Raw genomic sequence first — 14,122 nt, 5'->3', positions numbered from 1 at the left:
TCAGATTTGAGGCGGAAAATGGGCCCAGCAGCTTAGATTTTTAATGAGAAATAAGTATTAGTAACTCAGAATGCCTTTTAATACAAAACAACAAAACTAAACCAATTAAAAAAAACGCAAAGAAAACAAAAAAACTTTCAACAACATCTGTAGGTCTAAAAGTTGTTCAGAGGGGACAGGGCTGTTTTTAAATACATCAGTGAATTACCTGAACTTCACAGAGGGCCGAGCTGAAAAAGGAGAGGCGTGATGGGGGTGGGAGTTCTTTCCTACAATTTTAACAAACTTTAATTAACGCGAAGTGATTTATTTTACGACACAGTAGATTTTTCAAAGTTTTGACAATTATTTAAGAGCCAAGATGAAAAGTACTTAGGGCGGTTTGATTTTGGATTTTTTCCAAGAACTAAGATTAAAAGGATTTGGGACGTCTTAGGGGGATTGTTCGCTTCAGTTACATTTTAGGTTTTCTGAGAAAGGGGAGGTGGAAGGGAGGTGTTTAGTTTATTTTTTTGCTAGGATGTACAGCTCCTTTTATGAGGAAGTGGGTGGCTCTGAAAAGAGCCTTTGGGTTACTTTTGAGGTTGGGAGCGCTCCTGGGGCTTTTTTCACTTGCTTTTCGCCTTGTGGCTGTCGGTCTTCTTGGGCAGCAGCACGGCCTGGATGTTGGGCAGCACGCCGCCCTGCGCGATCGTCACCTTGCCCAGCAGCTTGTTGAGCTCCTCGTCGTTGCGGATGGCGAGCTGCAGGTGGCGGGGGATGATGCGCGTCTTCTTGTTGTCGCGGGCCGCGTTGCCCGCCAGCTCCAGGATCTCGGCCGTCAGGTACTCCAGCACGGCCGCCAGGTACACCGGCGCGCCCGCGCCCACGCGCTCCGCGTAGTTGCCCTTGCGCAGCAGCCGGTGCACGCGGCCCACGGGGAACTGCAGCCCGGCCCGCGACGAGCGCGACTTGGCCTTGGCCCGCGCCTTGCCGCCCTGCTTCCCGCGCCCGGACATGGCTCCCGCTCCGACACCGCCTCCGCACGAACCGACTGACGCGGTCACGTGCCTCCGTGCCCCGTGCGCGGCCCCTTTTATAGCTCCTGCGCGCGCCCCGCCGGCTCGCTGATTGGCTGCTGTGCGCTCCGTCTCGTTCCGACCAATGGCGCCGCGGATCCAAATTCGGCCAATGGGAGCCGTCGGCGGCCGCTCCTGCGGAGCCGCCCCTGCCGCCGGCCCCGGCCCCGCTCCGGGAGCGAGGGCAGCGCCGGGGAAACGGCTCCGCCCGGCCGGCCCGGGAGAGCGCGGGAGCACAGCCCGGCCGGACCAAAAGAGCACAGGAGCACAGCCGCCTCCCCGGAACCAGCGAAACCCCGCTCACTGCCATGGCTATCGGTTCAGAAATAATCCTGTATTTTAAACCTGCAGGGCTACTTTAAAAATGTGTTATTGTTATCATAAAAGAGAAGCTTTACTTTCATTAGGAGCATATACACCCCAGCACTACTGATAGGTGTAGAAACTAGGCAGGGAGTCATAATACACGACGTTTCTCTGATCCTACAGACGAATTACTTCAGTATTGCTGCAATCACTCACATTGGTGTTTTCAAACTGAATTATCTGACTTCAAGCTGAATTTTCTCAACTTTGGTAAACATAACTGATGTCATCAGCTAACTTCCACAACAGAAGTTGCTTAATAAACAAAATTTCGTGTTTCAAGGATTGTGTAGTTACATCACACAATATGCATTAGGTGGGCGGGCTCATGTAAATTTTACATGTTGTCGGTATAGAAAACTGCCGTGCAACCATTTTTGTGTCCAGAATTTGTGAAAACAGATTCAAGGTTTTTGAGTGTAAGTTTGGTTAACTAATAACTTTGTCTTCTTAAAGCAGATTTAAGCACAAAACACGGTGCATTCAGCTGAGCCTGAAACTTACAGCCAATTTGAATGTATTGTTTGAGGTATCTGCTAGTCTGGTATCCTAATACCAGCCACTACTAAAATTGTCAGTCAATCTTTTAACATTAAAAGTATTTGCTAATTTTTACTTAAGGTATCCTGTCCATGATGCACCCAGCAGTTATCTGAGGCTTGATATGAAGTAAGCCTTCCAATCAGAGTATATAAAATAAATTGTTTTGTAATTATTAGTAGTATATCAGGACTTAAGTTTTTACTAACTACCAATAAAGGTTAAAAGGGATGTTTAGGAATTTAGCATAGCAGAAGCTTAGTGGGAAAAAGTAAGTATATGTTATTTATAATGTGATTATTACTTTTCTGAGGTTCTGAATGCCTCTATCATCTTCCAAGGTGAGCTAAAAACCCTCCCCCCTCCCTCTCCACCTGCCTGTTAGTTTCTCACAAATCACAGGGAAAGTGGTATTTTGATACACTGAACATTTATTGTCTTTCACGAGACAAAATGAAGTTTCCCCAGCCAACAAAATCCCATCAAGATGACCATAAAGGGGATAGGATGCAAAACTCCAGTGTACAGTATACGCAACAAATTACCTCCCTGACTACCCTGGAAGAAAGATGATTGATCAACCTCACTGCAACTAAAAACATGATTATAAAATATTTACAGAAAAAAAAAACAGTACAGAAAATAAAAACTGGACAACCATTTGTGTATGAAATGCTGCTAACACTTTTCTGGCTCCTTAAAAACCTGTTCCACTACCCTCACCAGAGCACTCAGGGTGTGTAAGGATTTTGGGGATTTTGGCAGGGAATAGTCACCCCCGTCCCCAGAGCATCATTATCTCCCTCTAAGGAAGGGGGAGGACTTGAGGGGAGCAGCATCGCCTCCTTTACTGCAATCTCCTTTGCCCAGGTGGACGTGGTGGCTCTGAAAGGAGGTGCCCAGGCACACCTCAGCTGCAGCGGTCTCTGCTCACAGCACACTGGCAAGTTAACCTGTGGGTAGGGAACTATTTCCAGTCATGCCCTTTCGTTGCTTGCAGGAGGACTTTCCCTTCTTCTCCCTCCACAGTGTTCAGAGGGGCAGGACAGCTGACCAGGACTACGACAGGTCACAGGAGACCTTCCATTTCTTTCATGAAGGCTTCATACACATCATCCTTTGTCTGTACAGAGATAGGGGCAGACGCGCCAGCCTTAGGGGCAGCTTTGGTTAAGGGCAGGGCAGGCTCATCCTCCTGCTTCCTCTGGGAAGCAGCAGCAGCGCCTTTGTTCTCGCGGCGCACGCGCAGCGCGGTGGGCACGAAGCGCGTGATCTCCGCCTTGGGGTTGGTGATCTGCGGCTTGGCGCTGATGGTGGCCGTGGCCTTCTTCTCGATGGTGGCCGCGCTGGTGTCGTCCGCCTTGGGCCGCTGGATCAGGCTGGGCGGGGCGCTCAGCACCCCAGGGTTTGGAATGGGAGCTGGTGGGAACAGCCCGGGTGGGGCAGGTCCTAAGGGAGGCACCAGGGGCGGCCGTAACATGCCTGGGCGAGGAGGAGGGATACCTGGAAGAAGAAAGCGAGAGCTGTCTCCACATCTGGGAATTTCAAAATATTTGAGGAAAAAAATGCACAGGCTCAGAATGCCAAGAACAAAAAGCAAAATTAAATAATCCCCAACAAGATGCAGCAGCACTGGTTTAAAAAATAAGAAGGTTTTCAAATCTGCACTAAATGCCAGGTTGAAAATGATGCTCTTCAGGCTCTGAAAGCCACAGAAGCTTTTTATCATTCCCTTTTAAATTTAATTTTTAAATTTAAAAATTTAATTTTTTTAATCACTCCCTTTTAAATTTAAAGTTATAATCTGAGAATAAAGTTCCTTGACAATCCATCCCACTGGAATTTCAGTCATTAGAAATGTCTGACCCAGGCACAACAGACAAATATTCAGATCTCCAAATCATTTAGTGGAGCACCATTACAGCACCCAGATGCTCTTCAGAAAGAGTCCAGCAGAGTAAAAATTTAAACTCTGAAATTCCCTTTTTTTCAGGGCAGATTTCTTGCTACCAAACTATGCACAGCACTTCCTTGTTACTGCACAGAACAATGTAATAGCACACGGCACAATGCAGCCACAGCCAGGAAACAAAGGCCAACTGGCAGCCAATTATGCCTCAGTGGCTTGATCACCACAGCCAAGACTGCGAAAAGAAAGCAAGAAGGGACCCGGCACTGAGACAAACAGAACCCCTTACCTGGGGGGGCAGGAGGGGGCAGACGAGGAGGAGGCCCACGTGGAGGAGGACCCGGGGGCAGGCCTGGTGGGGGGCCTGGGGGAGGACCAGGCGGTCGCCCCGGGGGAGGACCAGGTGGCAGCAGCCGAGGCAAAGGCCCTCGCAACCCTGGTAACCCCGGAGGTCTCAGGAATGGAGGAGCTCCTGAAAGCGTTCATGTAACAAACAAGAAATTTAATTCACAGTCAAAAACATGTCCCAGCAACTTTCTCATCAGCTAAGGATAAAGATCTTCAACATACCAATGAAAGCTGTATTATCTAGCTGCCAGATTAAATAGAATTTCTAAAAATCTCAAGGAGAGGCAGCAGTTGCAGTTTTAAAGCATCTTTATGAAGGCAAAGTGTATAATAGAAAAAGGGTTCCTCCCCATATAATTAAGTTGTAACTGGTAACAGCTTCTGAGCTGAGTTTGTTCGAATTTAAATAGCCATAAACCCTTTTCTGCGGCATTTGATTTTTCTTTTCGACTAAGGAACTTTTGCTCTTTTACTCCACTTCATACACTGGCTCTGCTCCTGTCTGCCAGTGTTGGCTCTAACAAAGACAACCATCAGGAAGGCTACAGCTACAGGAGCCTGATGCCTCAAAAGCAAGGTACAGCAACAATGATGCAGACTGATGACACACAGGTCTCAGTAAGCGGATACATATACTCCATCTGCAACCCAGTGTGCAGCTTCCAGAGTCCCTCACTGACAGCACTGCCTGAGAGCCTGCACCCCTCAGAGCAGGGCAAACCAAGCACTCACCGGGTGGAGGGCCAGGAGGAAGGCCGGTGGGTGGGCCTGGGGGCCTCAGTGGAGGGGCTGGAGGTGGCCCCAGAGGAGGAGGCCCAGGCATGGGAGGCGCCTGTATCTGAGCTGGAGGCACAGCCTGGGCACTCTGCTGCTGCTGCTGCGCCTGGGAAGTCGCAGTGGATGACCCGGTCTCTGCAAGTGCCTCCTCACTGAGCTGTTGCTGCTGCTGTTGCTGTGATGTCTCTTCAGACTCTGAGTCCTCTTCCTCCTCCTCCTCTTCTTCTGAATATTCTTCCACCTCCCTCCCTTCTTCTGGAATTTCCTGGCCTAGATATGGAGATGATACCCTTATAAAATCTGTCTACACCTAACATCTTTGTGAACAACAGAGAAAACTAAGTACACAGAATTAAATAAAAAGAAGCAAGAGAAAGATAAACCTTACTTCAAAGGGAAGAAATCTGACCACTTTTTACTGGTAAACATAAAATGAAAACAAATAAAAATAATAACAGAAAAATCATTGCTGTTCTAGAGAGACCTCTGACAACAAGAGTTATGTGTTCCTCTGGGACCTGAAACTTGTACCACCAGCCCAAAGTTCTGCTATTTAATCTCTGCCTTAAAGGAGTTTGTGGGGAGGCGAGGCAACAGGGGGTTGCGGACACAACGCCACAATAAACAAAATCCCCATGTCCAAGAAACTCCTGCACCTTTGAAAGATACTGGAGTTTCTTTTCAAAACAAAGTTTGTTTTATTGGTTAGCTTATCTCAACAGAAGGGTATTTTGAGGGAGTACAAATCCTTACAGGTTACATGCTGAGCACATACACAATGTTACCCTTTCTCTTTCAGAAAGAGATTTGTACTTCATTTGAACAACTGTTTAAAAGCTAATCAAGAAAAGGCTTAGAAGAAAAAAAAAAGTAAATTGCTACTCTTCAACTCTGCTATGCAAAACACACATGTTACTTGAAAATAAATTTTAAAAAAACCTACAAAACCAAAAAACCCCAAACAAACAAAGAAAAAAAAGAGCAAAAACCAAACTATAACTCAAATACCTAATGAGAGCTGATACTCTCAGCAGAGGCTACATTATGACAGTAAAATATTTACTCTATAAAATAAAAATTGTGCAAAGTAAGCTGCCCACAGAAACCTTAGCTGAAAGCCTAAAGGCATCTCACCACATACTACATCCACCTGACTCACCTGCCATTCGTAACATCATGGCCTGGAGTGGAGTCAGTTCTTTCATGTTCTTTTTCTTCTTTCGTGACTTGCCAGGCATGTCTGCAAACCGGACACTGTGACCTGGGGAAAGCAGGATAAGGGTGACAGAAAGTGGGGAAAAAACAAGAAAAATCAGATAGCTATGTTGATACCTGGTATGGATAGCCCATCAGTCTAACATAATGATGCTTCTTAGATAAGAGTTTGCACTGGTGTTTCTGATTGTTTCAAGTTTTGCTAACCTAGTATTCTCTACCAACAGGTCTCACCCAAGCAAGTGAGCATATTTTATATTGAGGCTTAATTTTGCAATGATTCAGGTGAAAAATGGCTTGCGAGTTATAGGCTAACTCAACTTTTAAGAAAACAGATTTATCTGAAAGTTGCTTTACTTCTAGATAGCCTCCTTCTGACCCATTTATTATTAAAAATCCTTTAGCTGGAATTTAGGTGAGTTAGAACATTGTTAGTTGACTAAATAAATTGCACACACACCCTCAGCTCTATCAAGTAGTATTTTTCTTTAGAAGTAACTCCCTGTCTTTCATTTCCCCTTCATACCTGATTTCTTTTCCTCACCACCTTCCCTCTCCTTGTCATTATCACGATGCAGGAAGTCCTCTCCTTCACTGTCTGCATCCGACCGATCGCTGTCACTGTCATCGCTGCTCTCATCGTGCTTGTCTTGATCCATATCCTCAGGATAACCTTCATCTTCACTGGTGCTGGACATGTCATCATCATGGCCTCGCTGTCCTGCAGAAAGCAAAGTATTGGGAAATGCATCAACTCCAAATACAAAATATTCCTTCACACCAGTATATGTTTGCAGTCACAACATTCCCCTTAGCAAAAGCACTGACAAACTGTCATCCCTTTACTTTTTAGCACATATTTTTAAAGGGTATTTTGGAAAATCTGTAAGATTTCATATTAACCTGCTAATTAATTTACACAGCAGAAGAGTGAAGGCAACTGCTACTGCAACTGATTCATCAACTTCTATTCAGCAATTGCCCAACACTGAAATATTTTGATGTCTTCTGGCACGAAATAAAGCTAATTCATCAAGTCACAAAAGTTTCTAAGGATGATACAGCAACTGTATGAAAAATAGGACCTATGTTCTCCTAGCAAATGCACATCCAAGCTCATTTTGTGGTAGTTTTGGTTTGGGGGTGTTTATTTGATGGGTTTTTTAAATAGACGATTTCTCTGAGAGTGGGTTTTTTAATATGAACAGTGTTCCAGCACTGTTAAGGATTCATCTAAAAAAATTTAATCTGTGAAACCTAACCTAAAAAAAAGTATTGAGACATGCAATTAAAAGTTTCAACATTTAAAACTACAGCTGGTAGCAAAATGGCAGATATTATGAATCTATCTGAATTACCTCAGAGAGCAATCACTTAGTAAGAGTCCTTCAAACAGTGCTAACATTCATATTGCCAGAGAACATTTTGTCTGGGGCACGCTGCATTCACAGCAGGACCATCCACAGCAGAACAGAGGTCAAGGAAAACTGCAGAGAGGAATAGGGAAGCCCTCACCTGCTTCAGAACTGTAAGAAATTTCCTCCTCTCGCCTTCGAGGAGCCACGTCCAGGTTGAAGCCCACCTTGCGGCCATACATCTGCAGCACCTGAGGAGGGGGCGGCCCTGGGGGAGGGCCTGGGGGCTTCCTGCCCGGAGGTAAACGCGGAACACCGAGCCCCGGGGGAGGGAGCACAGAAATGGAGCGAACCGGTGGGCTGGAAGTATGAAAGGAAATGAGAAATGCAGGAACACAATTACATCAAATGTGCCTTTAGTACAATTACTGAGCCTTCTCTCACCACTGCTTATGCAGACTTCTAAAAAGAAACATGAACATATAGAAAGTACAGATTTGACACAAGGAGTTTACAACATCATACAAAGACACGACTGAAGAAGATCAGACAAAAGCTGCTCAGAAAGCAACTGAAGACAATACTGAAAAAATCAGCTGTTGAATCCTACCACAGAAGAAGAATGAAATAATCACAGAGTTGGTAAAAACAGAAGGCTATTCAGAAAGAAATAGAAAAAAATAGCATTAGAATGAAAAAAAAAAAAACAACCAAAACAAAACCAAGCAAACTAGGAGTTTATATGAACTATCCATATACACTGAATATGGCAGCAGGACAACAGAACACACATAGGGCAATTTAAAGGGCATTTATGTTCATAACAGTAGGGCTCCAATATGGACTGATACTACTGCTACTGATCTACATTCCTGATACGAAAAAGACAAAAACTAGAAGGAATAATGTATTACTCAAATAAATTTAAACAAAAAGCTCTAATGGTGGGGAAAGATTAAGAAGGGCTCTGGTTAAAATAAAGAGCAATAGAATTGCATAGAATTCCCAACTTCTACAAGTCAATATTTCCTCTACTTCTACCCCTAGCTCCTCCCCCATAATATGAGTGCTTCCATTTTACTTCCTCCATAAGTTTATTTTTCCACTAACCCATAGGCTGATGTCTTCTTGAGGATAGAAGGTGGCTGAGCCCCTGGAAGGGGAATGTCCTGTATGAGGATGTTGGAGGGAGCATGAGGCATATCTGGTAAGGGGATACTCTCCACTTCAACATGCTGAGCATTCTGAAAGGGAAGGGGGAAAATAGAAATAGAGAATAGGTTACTTCCACAGAAGCTACTGCACAATCTCATTACTTTTTAAAGTACAGAACATATGGAACCTGCCACCACTTGTCAAATGTGCCTGTTCTTAGGGTGTGTTATCTTGCAGCAGTCCATGAAAGAAATTTGGGAAAGTGTTAACAGCAAAAACCTTCAATGCAAACCAAAGAACTTGCAATGCACCCAAGAACAGCTTTAGTATTTCAGTCAAAACTGAGTCAGGTTTTCACCTTCTTTTAGACCTTCAGTCTACGAAATGAAGAGACTGCAGGTGAGCATGGCTGTGCTTTTGTGTTTTTTAAGTATTCAAGTCACAGACTGCTGCATGTTCTAAAGGAGAGGAAAAAAAAGAAGTCTTACAGAATCTTGCACTTGCAAAACACTATGTTCTCCAGCACGGTAGGGAGGAATATTAGAGGAAGGTTTTTAAAGAATGCCAAAGATTTCTCATTATTTCCAGCAAGAGATTTAGCAGAAATTCACAGAAATACCAACTGCCCACTCACGAGCTCGCTCTCTTTAATAGAGAAAACAAATGGCTGATATTGTTGATTTGCAATACAAATTTCCCTTTCCTCCCTTCATTTTGAATGAGATCAGCATGTCAGAGACAAACAGTGACCTGACAACCACCACACTGTCCTCACTGAAATGCTCTAATTTTTTGAGGTACCATGCAAATTAATATTTCATATGGGCCACGTGATGCTGAATTCACACAAATCTCCCTTCCTCTGTAACAGTCACAGCTAATGAGCAAACAGAATACACTACCACAGTTATAAGACTGAGATACAGTAAGCATTACCTTGACAGCATCAAAGTACTGGCTGAGCTGTGCTCTCTTCTGCTCATACTCCACTTCCAGCTTGCGCAGCTCCTTGTAGATGTCAGGGTTCTCCTTCTCGTAGAGACGCAAGATACGCTCAAAAGTCTCACGGAGCTTTTTGCGTTTGTCCTTCAGCACTTTTTCATTAAGTTGTGGCTGCTGTACCGGGTTAAACTCTGATCCAAGACAGCAAAACAAAAAGACAAAAATTTGCAAATCACTCTACTGCACAACTGTGATGAATGGAACTATTTCAAAGCAAGTTCCAATCCCTGTTTTCAGGAAGTCTGCAGCCTTTTGACAATCCCCTCCTTGAATTCTACATTAGTAGCACTCACACACTACTTGATTTTCTTATCAATCATCTTCTGGGAAAAAAGTCCTCTTTGATGGCATCACAACATCTCAAATAATGATCAATCCCCAGATATTCACAGATCCCCCCTTCTTACAGGAAAGGGAAAAAAAAAAACTACTCTATTTCAGTCTCCCCCACTGGCAGTTAAAACTACACTGTGCATCTCCATAAACCATGGCCTAAGTCCAGCACCTGGTACCTCTCACTCACTCACCCATCTCATCCAACTTTTCCATGTCCCGGATAATCTGCTTTGGATCTTTCATCTTCAGCACAGCTGCTCGGACCATCATCCGCTGCTTTTTGTTCTAAGATCAGAGATCAAGCAGACAGAAAAGTTTCACAGTAGAAAGACACAAAACATCTGTTACCCCTTTCCCAGTATTTCCAGTCTGAAGAAAAAAAAAAATCACACCTCAGAATGCCCTGAAAACATTCACCATGGCACAAATCAGCAGCAAATGTAGTTAAAACTTCTGGTAATTTTAATTCCGCTATCTTGGTAATTGCAAATGCTACCATCATTCCTTCACTCCAACTAAGTCACGTGCAATCAACACAACCAACTGATAAAATACATTAGACACACTAAGAAGTGTGTGACTCTTGGATGCTTGGATTTTTTCTAATTTGGTTTGTTGCTTGCTTCTTTGCTTTGTCATTTTGGGTTTTTTTAATTTCTAAGTACTTCCAGCAATATTTCAAAAATAAATACAAGTTAAAGAATGTCTGGGGATCTTTATTCCAAACAAGACTTCTATGTTTTTTTGAACTACATGTTTGGATAGTATTTCCAAAGTCAGTCTTAGGATATCAATTAAAATATCCATAGTCTATTCATGGCCCTTTACAATCACACACACAATACACAGTATAGGAAATGCCAACTACAAGCTCCCTAATCTCTTTAGTTACCTTCTTTAGTTCCCTTTTCCGAGCTTCCTTCCCTACAGGGGAAAAGAAAAAGAAAGTAACAACTTGAAAGACAAAATCAAATTAATGAATAACCTTTTTTTCATCAAGACTAGGGATGTTTCTCAACAGCTCACTCATTTTACAAAGACTTACTGCTTCCCAGTGAAAGAGAAATATATCATTTCATAGATAGAACATAGAAATTGATTTCTATTTCTTGTCTTTTATACAGGAAAAAAAAAAGATACTACAGTCTTCATGTCTGCAGAAGCAAGGCTTTTGCCATACAAAAAAGAACAATAGGCAGCCAAAGTCATAGTGATAGGTGCAATCATGAAAAGATTGCTGCACAGAAGCTGAAACAGAGTCATCAGACAACACACTTTAAAAATATGTAGGCTTTGAGAATGCCTCTGAAATAAAGCACATCCACTGTGGGAGTCCAGATTTTCTTTATTCACTGAGCATTGATAGCACCTGGCATGTTACCAAAAATAGACAAAACAGTAAGACAACTCCCCCATCTAACCAGAGCACCTGCAAAACTTTAGATTCCTGCCTGGGACAGATTAACTCTGTCCCAGGAAGCAGCCTGCAGTTTATCCAGCAGCTAAGTACAAAGGCCTTCCAACACTGATAGCCAGTGGGGACCCAAGAGGTAAATACTTGAGAGAAGCAAGAGCATGAAAGCAAGCAGTCTTCCCAGACAAAACTGAGATAATATTTTTCAAGTTAGAGAAACTCAGTTCTATCCTGAGGATTCTATCCTCAGAGAAAGCTTTTTACCTGCTCCTCTGGGCAGTCCCCTTTCCTCCCTGCTCAGCTTTCACGGATACTTACGGGCCTGATCCGTGGGATTCATAAACTTCCCACTCTTGGTGGATGATGTAGATCTCCGCCCCATTTTGATATTTTTTCTTCTGCCTCAAAAAATGAAACTTAAAAAGGAGGGATGGACCTGGAAAAGATAACATGGTATCAGGTCCTACACACTGGTAGCTTGAGGACGCTTGTTTCTCTTCTGTCTATCAGCAAGTTACTCCCTCAAAGAGCCCAAACACCTTTAAGGTTTGACTATGAGCTCAGCACCTGTATCAAAACTGCCCTACACCAACAAAGTACTACTATTTAACTAAGTACCTACTTATTGCTAATTTAGTAGCTTATAATTTCAAGCTAATTGATGCGTTTGTTATTATTCACATTACAACTCAAACCAAGAAGCTTTGTGCTTACAGTACTGAGGGCTGCAGGGCAGGGAAAAACACACATTTTATCTTTCCAAGAGTGTATCAGAGTTTATCTTCTCTTTCACTCTTGTAAGTGCTCTCCAGTTTTCACCTTCCTCTGTTTCAAATGTTTCGCCATAGACCTCCTCCCTTCCTCAGACTTCTAACTGCCCCTGGTATCTCTCCCCAGCCCCCACTGTATCAGCAAGTGTAGGATTATTCTGCAAAAAATTATTTCCTGTCTTTAGATATTTCTTCAGCTTACAGATGACTACATAAGTGTCCAAACCACAGCCAGGGATGTTTCTTCTCTCCATTCCCCTCCAAAACTACTTCCCTGCCAAAGCACCGGGGTGGGTTTGTTTATGCTTTTTCAAGACACTATCGCTTCCTTAGGTGGGAAGCTCAGTAAATACAGGCAGGAGTTAGATTTACACCCCCTATTTCCTATCCTTCTAATATTTAAAGGTCCAAGAGAAAGAGAACAAACTTCTGAAACCTCGACTTCACATCTTCAAAGGACCCAGACTAAAGAGTTTCAACGCAACAAGTTAACGGCTGAAGATGAAAAAAGTAAATATATAAAATCAAGCACTAAATTCATTATTCTTTTGGCCACAGAGGAACGGGGCAGAAAGCCCCCCCCATCCTACTCCCGCCCGATGGCAGGAGGAAGAAAATGAGGCAGCGCGAATTGCCGCCTCTCCTCTCCCCGCAGCCCAGCCCCGCCGCGCCGCTCTCACCCCTGGGCCGGCCGGGCCCAGTTCCGGCTCCCTCGGGCCGCCGCGGCCTCGCTCAGCCCCGCGCCCGCCGCCGCCGCGGTCCCGCCGCCATCTTGCACCGGCACCGAGTGGCGGCGCGGAGCCGCGCTCCGGAAGCGGCGGCCGCGGCTCGATGGTTCCGCCGCCGCTCGCTCCCCCTCGGAGGCCTCAACTCTATGGTTGGGGCTGGGGAGGGGCGGGAAGGCGGGGCGGGAGCGGGGAGTGGCGGAGATAGAGACAGGGACAGGGATAGAGATGGCGATAGAGACAGCGATAGAGATAGCAATAGAGACCAGCGCCCAGGCGGCCCCGGCGGGCTCTGGGAGCGGGTGGACACACGCGGTGCCGGAGGGATGCTCCCGTACGGCCTGCGCTGGAAACAGGGCTGCGAACGCGGCCTCTGCTCCCTCACGCTCTCCAGGAGGATCCCCCAAAGTGCCCCCCGTGCCCTGAAACAAGGCAGAGCCGAGGGACGTGTGGGAAGCCGCTGTCCGTGTGTGCAGAGCGCTGCGGGGGCAGGGGCTGCCCACAGCCCCAGGCCCGTTCCATGGTTTGTTGCGGGCCCGCAGCGCTGCTCCCCTGCGAGCGGCGCTGGGACCCCTCTGTACAAAATCTGATGAAAATCTGGTGCCGTCGGGCACCACAGAAGATACTCTGCTATTTGTCTCTTCCTAGAGCCCCCGCCGTGGTGAACTGGTGAGGCTGGTGAATACCTGGTGGGCGCTGTTTTGTGTCATCGTCCAAAGCACAATTTCCAGCAAAAGTCTACAGCGTGTGAAGAACCAGGATGAAGGTGCACAAAACATCAATGTGCAAACAAAAAAGTATGGGTGCAGGCTTAAAGAACTAGCATGTTGGGGAGGAGATGTAGAAAGGAAATTTTTCTCTGCACAGGTGGCATCTGGGAGCAGAGGTGGTCAGATTCCTGTGCAGGATTTCTAGACTCCCTGCTCCTGGTGAGCATACCGTGCAACACAATGTTGTTATAATTTTTCAAGTAATGGAGACGCAGTTGGCTAATTTGTAAGGATCATTGCAGGATGGATAAAGGACTATAAGCTGTACATCACATTAATGCCAGCATTTAGAGTATTTAGTCACAAGCTGCACAAAGTCAAAGTCAAGGAGCATCCTCAGAGCCAAGGCTTCAGGAGCTCTCAGTGCCTACAGAGTGGTCTT

The 14,122-nt window shown here is 45.1% G+C and overlaps 2 protein-coding genes across 2 annotated transcripts; both read right to left on the bottom strand.

Moving 5' to 3' along the window:
* Positions 1 to 548: 548 nt before the first annotated feature.
* LOC135442413 (histone H2A) lies at positions 549 to 1,030 on the bottom strand. Its single transcript, XM_064702201.1, has one exon. It carries the CDS (start codon positions 996 to 998, stop codon positions 609 to 611), a length of 390 nt encoding a protein of 129 aa, XP_064558271.1. The 5' UTR covers positions 999 to 1,030; the 3' UTR covers positions 549 to 608.
* Positions 1,031 to 2,377: 1,347 nt separating this feature from the next.
* On the bottom strand, positions 2,378 to 13,059 carry WBP11 (WW domain binding protein 11). The gene is made up of 12 exons (XM_064702178.1): positions 12,926 to 13,059; positions 11,794 to 11,911; positions 10,954 to 10,985; positions 10,253 to 10,346; positions 9,660 to 9,856; positions 8,679 to 8,812; positions 7,729 to 7,928; positions 6,740 to 6,934; positions 6,158 to 6,259; positions 4,954 to 5,268; positions 4,163 to 4,345; positions 2,378 to 3,467 (listed from the first exon to the last, which is right to left on the bottom strand). The coding sequence occupies exons 2-12, from the start codon at positions 11,855 to 11,857 to the stop codon at positions 3,034 to 3,036; spliced, it is 1,950 nt and encodes a 649-aa protein (XP_064558248.1). The 5' UTR covers positions 11,858 to 11,911; positions 12,926 to 13,059; the 3' UTR covers positions 2,378 to 3,033.
* Positions 13,060 to 14,122: the final 1,063 nt, after the last annotated feature.

Source organism: Zonotrichia leucophrys, chromosome 1A, assembly GCF_028769735.1.
Source record: "Zonotrichia leucophrys gambelii isolate GWCS_2022_RI chromosome 1A, RI_Zleu_2.0, whole genome shotgun sequence".
Lineage (NCBI taxonomy): Eukaryota > Metazoa > Chordata > Aves > Passeriformes > Passerellidae > Zonotrichia > Zonotrichia leucophrys.
This window is presented reverse-complemented; position numbering and strand designations above follow the sequence as displayed.